General features: G+C 51.9%; 1 protein-coding gene across 1 annotated transcript; it reads right to left on the bottom strand.

The window, feature by feature from the left end:
* Window positions 1-1,244: 1,244 nt before the first annotated feature.
* On the bottom strand, window positions 1,245-3,022 carry RPS15 (ribosomal protein S15). Its single transcript, XM_001513409.5, has 4 exons — window positions 2,920-3,022; window positions 2,462-2,547; window positions 1,930-2,164; window positions 1,245-1,406 (listed from the first exon to the last, which is right to left on the bottom strand). Exons 1-4 carry the CDS (start codon window positions 2,920-2,922, stop codon window positions 1,293-1,295), a joined length of 438 nt encoding a protein of 145 aa, XP_001513459.4. The 5' UTR covers window positions 2,923-3,022; the 3' UTR covers window positions 1,245-1,292.
* Window positions 3,023-6,000: the final 2,978 nt, after the last annotated feature.

Genomic DNA, 6,000 nt, shown 5'->3' with positions numbered 1-6,000 from the left:
CAATGTCCTGACTCCCAAGCCCGTACTCTTTCCACTAAGCCACACTGCTTAATAAATGCCATTTAAAAAGATTCATTACCTGTTCTCCCTCCCACTGAAGACTGTGAGCCCCATGTGGGACAGGGATTGCCTGACCTAATTAACTTCTATCTACCCCAGCATTTAGTACAGTTCTTTACACCTAGGAAGCACCATCAACATCATCACCCACTTCTCCCACTAGTTTCAATGCTAGAGTCCCCAGCCCAGAAAAGTTGCACTTGTTAAATGCTTACTATGTGTTAAACACTGCTTTATGTGCTAGGTTAGTTAATTAGGCTGGATGTAGTCTGTCCTATAGGGAGCTCACAGTTTAAGTAAGGACAACAGGTATTGATTGAGTCTCCATTTTACAAATGAGAAGACTTGGACAAGTAACTTTTCCAAGGTCATGAAAGTAGGACCAGAAACCGATTTTGATCCTGATTTTGCTCCTAGGCAACACTTTTTCCCTTAGAGAATGTACAGTTATTACAGTCAACTCGAGGGTGGAGACCTCCAACCCCACACTGTAAGCTCTAACGGCAGGATTCACATCTACCCCCAATGTATTGTACTCTCCCGTCCTCAGCACTGTGATCTGGACACTGTAAGCCCTCAAAAAACCAGTGATTACCCAAATGGGTTAAGAGCCTTAGGTTCTGAGCCCATCATTCATTCATTAATTCATTCAATAGTATTTATTGAGTGCTTACTATGTGCAGAGCACTGTACTAAGCGCTTGGGATGAACAAGTCAGCAACAGATACAGTCCCTGCCGTTTGACGGGCTTACAATCTAATCCCTGCCATGAGACTACTGCTCTAAGACTGTGGACAAATCACTTCTCCATGCCCTGGTCCTTTTATCTCGACCTCTCTCCATGACTCATGCAGAGACTGTGCTTAAAAACATCTCTACCTCTTGCCCTCTTTGCCCCAAGTCTAAACCCCACTGGAATACTGGGTGTCTGCTGCCTCTCCAAAACATTTAAGCTCTGTTTGAGGATAGCAAAAGGGGGCTCTGTTCGTTCTTCCACCCAGTCTAGACTGTAAGCTCACTGTGGATGGGGAATGTCATATACACTCCCAAGCACCCAGTACAGTGCTCTGCACACAGTAAGTGCTCAATACAATTGATCAAAGCCTCTTGTCCCCCAGGAAAATCATTTATCGCCCCTATCCCAGCAGGCCCAGATCCCACATACAACACCAGAGGCAGACACGGAATAGGAAGAGCCTCTTTATTTACAGAAAGGCTTTCCCAGTTGACATTTATTTCAGGGGGATGAAGCGGGAAGAATGGGTGGCTCCAATCCCGGGCCGGCCATGCTTGACAGGCTTGTAGGTGATGGAAAACTCGCCCAGGTAGTGACCGATCATCTCAGGCTGCGAAAAACGGATAGGCCAGTTATCAGAAGCTGGACTCCCACCGGACACCGAGGTGCTTCCTCATCTCATCTAAAACATCTGGTCCTTCCACTCTGAAGCACCGGTGTCAACGAGGCCGAAGACTGGCAGGAAGAGGCTTTTTTCTGCCTTTTCCTCCAAAGGCAGGACGTGGGTTTTCTGCTTTCCCGTGAGTCTACTACAGTGCTCTGCACACGGTGGGCACCGAATGGCCATTTAGCGTCCACGGCTCTCCTGGCTTCCAAACCCACGTGGCCTTTCACTCAGAACGACGCTGCCGGGAGACCCAGTTTGGGGTCTTTTCAGTACCCTCCCCCCCCGGGTGCGCTTGGGTCTCGTTGGAGCCCAGAGGCGAAAATGGCTGAGAGTCCAGCCTAAAAAGGCCCAGGGGCAGCAGGCGGTTCTGGAGTAGAGGCCGGTGGGCTACTGGCTCCAGTTGCCTCCAGGGAGCCGACCCCTCTAGCTAGCTGTCCTCACTCCCCGTGCCCCGGCGGCGCCTTACCTTGATTTCCACCTGGTTGAAGGTCTTGCCGTTGTACACGCCGACCATACTCCCCACCATCTCGGGCAGGATGATCATGTCCCGCAAGTGGGTCTTCACCACCTCGGGTTTCTCCATGGGGGGCGCTTCCTTCTTTGCCTTGCGCAGGCGCTTTAAGAGCGAGTGCTGCTTGCGGCGCAGGCCTCTGTTTAGCCGTCGCCTCTGGCGGGCGCTGTACAGCTGCATCAGTTGCTCGCTGGGGAGCGGATAAGTGGGAAGGGATCGGCGTTACGACCTCCCCACCACCCAGCGCCGGCAGCTGGGAGCCCCGGATTTGGGCGTTCGGGCGAAGTCACCAGGCTGGGTGACCGAGGATCCCGCCATCTTTCTTAGGTCGGGGCTAAGCGGCTGGCTGCATGGTCCACGCCGTCGGGTTTTTTCCCCCGCGGCTCCCTCCCGGCCTCTGCGAGGCCCCGGTTTGGTAAACGTTTGGGAAAGGCTCGGGAGCCCGGCCATCGTTGCCCGGGGAACGGGGAAGAGGGGGGTCCCTTACTAGGACATGTCCAGAAGCTGGTCCAGATCCACGCCCCGATAGGTGAACTTTCTAAAGGTTCGCTTCTTCTTCTGCTCGACTTCCGCCTGCGAAACGATCAAGCCGAGGGTGAGAGCCGAACACCGGCCCGTCCCCCGACAGACAGCCCGTTCTATCCAGCCCCCCACGCGGCCGCCCCAGGTCCCCGCCGCCGGGGCGGATCCGCATCGCGCCCTCTGCTAGCTCCACCGCGGCCTAATTCCGGCTTCTCTCCCGCTCTGCTCCCCCCCGCGGTCCGCCCGGCATTCCCTCGCCGAACCGGCCCCGGCCCGGCGCATCCCCGTCTCGGACGCCTCCGGCTGCGGCAGAAAGGGGAGCCGCAAGCAAAACCGCGATATCTCGAGTCGCCAGGACCATCCCGGGGCCCGATGACTGCGGATTCGATCGCGGCCACCCCAGAGCGCACCACCCGCACCTACCATCTTGTCGGCTGAGCTCCGGAAAAGACCGGTAGGTCGCGCACACACTCAGATATCGCGAGAAACACGCTCGCCCCGCCCTCTCTCTCTCTCTTACGTGCCGCGCCTCTTACGTCCTTCCGGCTTCGGCGACTGCGTCTCGTTCTCATGCAGAGCTAGTTCGACCTCTGCTGGCCGCAAGAAGAACGGCAGCCCATTTCCGACTTCCCTGGTCGCCTTTTTAGCAGAACATGTGCACTCTGGTCTGTACCTGCAAAAAGCAAAAGTACGTGGGCGTGTGGTTAAAGTGGGAGGTTCCCATCACTGTCCCGCCATCCTTCCTGTCCCCTACAGCACTTATGGACCTAACTGTAATTTATGTATTTAATAATGTTGGTATTTGTTAAGTGCTTATTATGTGCACAGCACTGTTCTAAGCGCTGGGGGAGATACTGGGCAATCAGGTTGTCCCACGTGAGGCTCACAGACTTCATCCCCATTTTACAGATGAGGTAGGTAACTGAGGCACAGAGAAGTTAAGTGACTTGCCCACAGGCACACAGCTGACAAGTGGCAGAGCTGGCATTCGAACCCATGACCTCTGACTCCCAAGCCCGGGCTCTTTCCACTGAGCCACGCTGCTTCCCATGTATTTATATTAATATCTGTCTCCTCGCCCCCTCCCCCCACTGTAAGCACATTGTGGCAGGGGACTTGTCTGATTATTCTCGCATTGTACTCTCCCGAGCACCTAATACTCTGCACACAATAAGCACTCAATAAATACGATTGAATGAATTAATTTCCTTAGGTTTCTCTGCTCAGCCCCAGGACCTCCGAGACCAGCGTCTAGGACAAGGGTGGTTAATCTTCCGATTTTACTGGGGGATCTGCAGTGGGATCTAATGGAAAGAACGCGGGGCCCGGGAGTCTGATGATCCAGGTTCTAATCCTGACTCTGCCAGTTGCCTGCTCTGTGTAACCACGGGCGAGTCACTTCATTTCTTGGGATCGCAGTTTCCCCATCCGTAAAATGGGGATCTAATACCTGTTGTCCCTCTGACAGACTGTGGAGCCTCATGGGGGACGGGGACTGTATACAACTTGATTAACTTGTATCTAACCCAGCTTAGAACAGCGCTTGACACACAGTAAGCATTTAAATACCATCATAATAACGAGTTTGATTTTCTGCCGGAATGTCCCCTGTACACGTACATAAGAATAATGTGGAGTTGGGGTGCGTATCAAAGTCCTTAAGAGGTTCAGGGCCAAGGGCCCACTTGACACAGAGAGGAGGGTGGGCTTTAAGGACATGTGATTTTAGGAGAGTTTTGGAGGTGGGGAGAGTGGTGGTCTGCCAAATATGAAAGGGGAGGGAATATAGGCCCAGAGGGAGAGCAAGGAGTTGGCGGCAAGATGACAGAATTGAAGTACAGAGAGTAGGTTGGCTTCAGAGTAATGAAGTGTGTGGGTTGGGTGGTGGGTCCAACACCTGCTGGCCTCACCTTCACCATATGATCAAGATCCGCCCTTTCCTCTCCATCCAAACTGCTACCGTGCTGGTACAAACTCTCATAATATCCCAACTGGATTACTGTGTCAGCCTCCTCTCTGATCTCCCTTCTTCCTGTCTCTCCCCACTCCAGTCTATTCTTCATTCTGCTGCCCGGGTCATCTCCCTACAGAAATGCTCTGGGCATGTCACTCCCCTCCTCAAAAACCTCCAGTGGTTGTCTATCAACCTTCGCACAAAACAAAAACTCCTTACTCTTGGCTTCAAAGCTCTCCATCACCTTGCCTCCTCCTATCTCACCTCCCTTCTCTCTTTCTACTGCCCATCCCGTACACTGTGCTCCTCTGCCGCTCACCTCCTCACGGTCCCCCATTCACGCCTGTCCCACCGTCGACCCCTGGCCCATGTCCTCCCACTGTCCTAGAATGCCCTCCCTCTTCACATCCGCCAAACTCTCTTCCCCTCTTCAAAGCCCTACTGAGAGCTCACCTCCTCCAGGGGGTCTTCCCAAACTGAGCCCCCCTTTCCCTCTGCTCCCCCTCCCCTCCCCTCTCCCCCACCCTCTGCTCTTCCCCCTTCCCCTCCCCTCAGCACTGTGCTCATTTGTATAGATTATTACCCTATTTATTTTATATATCTTTATATATATTATATATTTTATTATATATATTATTATATATCTCCATAATTCTATTTATCTTGATGGTGTTGTTTTGTTTTGTTTTGCTGTGCTGTCTGTCTCCCCCATTTTGACTGTGAGCCCGTTATTGGGCAGGGATTGTCTCTATCTGTTGCCGAATTGTACATTCCAAGCTCTTAGTACAGTGCTCTGCACATAGTAAGCGCTCAATAAATACTATTGAATGAATGAATGACTAGTAGATCAGCAAGGTCAGGTAAGAGGGAGTGAGCTGAGCAGTTTAAATGCCAATGATAAGAAGTTTCTGTTTGACGCAAAGGTGGATGGGCAACCACTAGAGACTTTTGAGGAGTGAGGAGATATGGACTAAAAATGATCCAGGCAACAGAGTGGAGAGACAGGAGGCAGGGAGGTCAGCAAAGAGGTTGATGCAGTAGTCAAGGTGGAAAATACTGAATGCTTGGATCAGTGTGCTAGCAGTTTGGATGGAGAGGAAAGGATGGATGCTAAAGATGTTGTGAAGGCAGAACAGATAGGATTTGACAAATGTGCAGGTTGAATGACAGAGATGAGTCGAGAATAATGCCAAGGTTACATGAGGATGGTGATGCTATCTACGGTGATAGGAAAGTCACGGGAAGACAGGGGTTTTATTTTCATGGTATTTGTTAAGCACTTACTATGTGTCAAACACTGTTCTAAATGCTGAGCTAGATATAAATTAATCTATCTCTGTTCCTCGATCCCATCCATCGACCCCTCGTCCACATCCTGCCACTAGCCTGGAATGCCCTCCCTCCTCAAATAATGTTGGTATTTCTTAAGCGCTTACTATGTGCAGAGCACTGTTCTAAGCGCTGGGGTAGACACAAAGGATTCAGGTTGTCCCACGTGGGGCTCACAGTCTTAATCCCCATTTTACAGATGAGGTAACTGAGGCACAGAG

The sequence above is a fragment of the Ornithorhynchus anatinus genome, chromosome X1, assembly GCF_004115215.2.
Source record: "Ornithorhynchus anatinus isolate Pmale09 chromosome X1, mOrnAna1.pri.v4, whole genome shotgun sequence".
In the NCBI taxonomy this organism is placed as follows: domain Eukaryota; kingdom Metazoa; phylum Chordata; class Mammalia; order Monotremata; family Ornithorhynchidae; genus Ornithorhynchus; species Ornithorhynchus anatinus.
The sequence above is the reverse complement of the archived record's forward strand: the minus strand, read 5'-3'. Positions and strand labels throughout refer to the sequence as shown.

What these genes read in the sequence shown, in the direction of transcription:
- RPS15 (XM_001513409.5), bottom strand. An exon ending in CAGCTTCTGGACATGTCCTA is followed by an intron (nt 2,165 to 2,461) that starts GTAAGGGACCCC and finishes TCCGCTCCCCAG; the next exon opens with CGAGCAACTGATGCAGCTGT. An exon ending in TCAACCAGGTGGAAATCAAG is followed by an intron (nt 1,407 to 1,929) that starts GTAAGGCGCCGC and finishes CGTTTTTCGCAG; the next exon opens with CCTGAGATGATCGGTCACTA.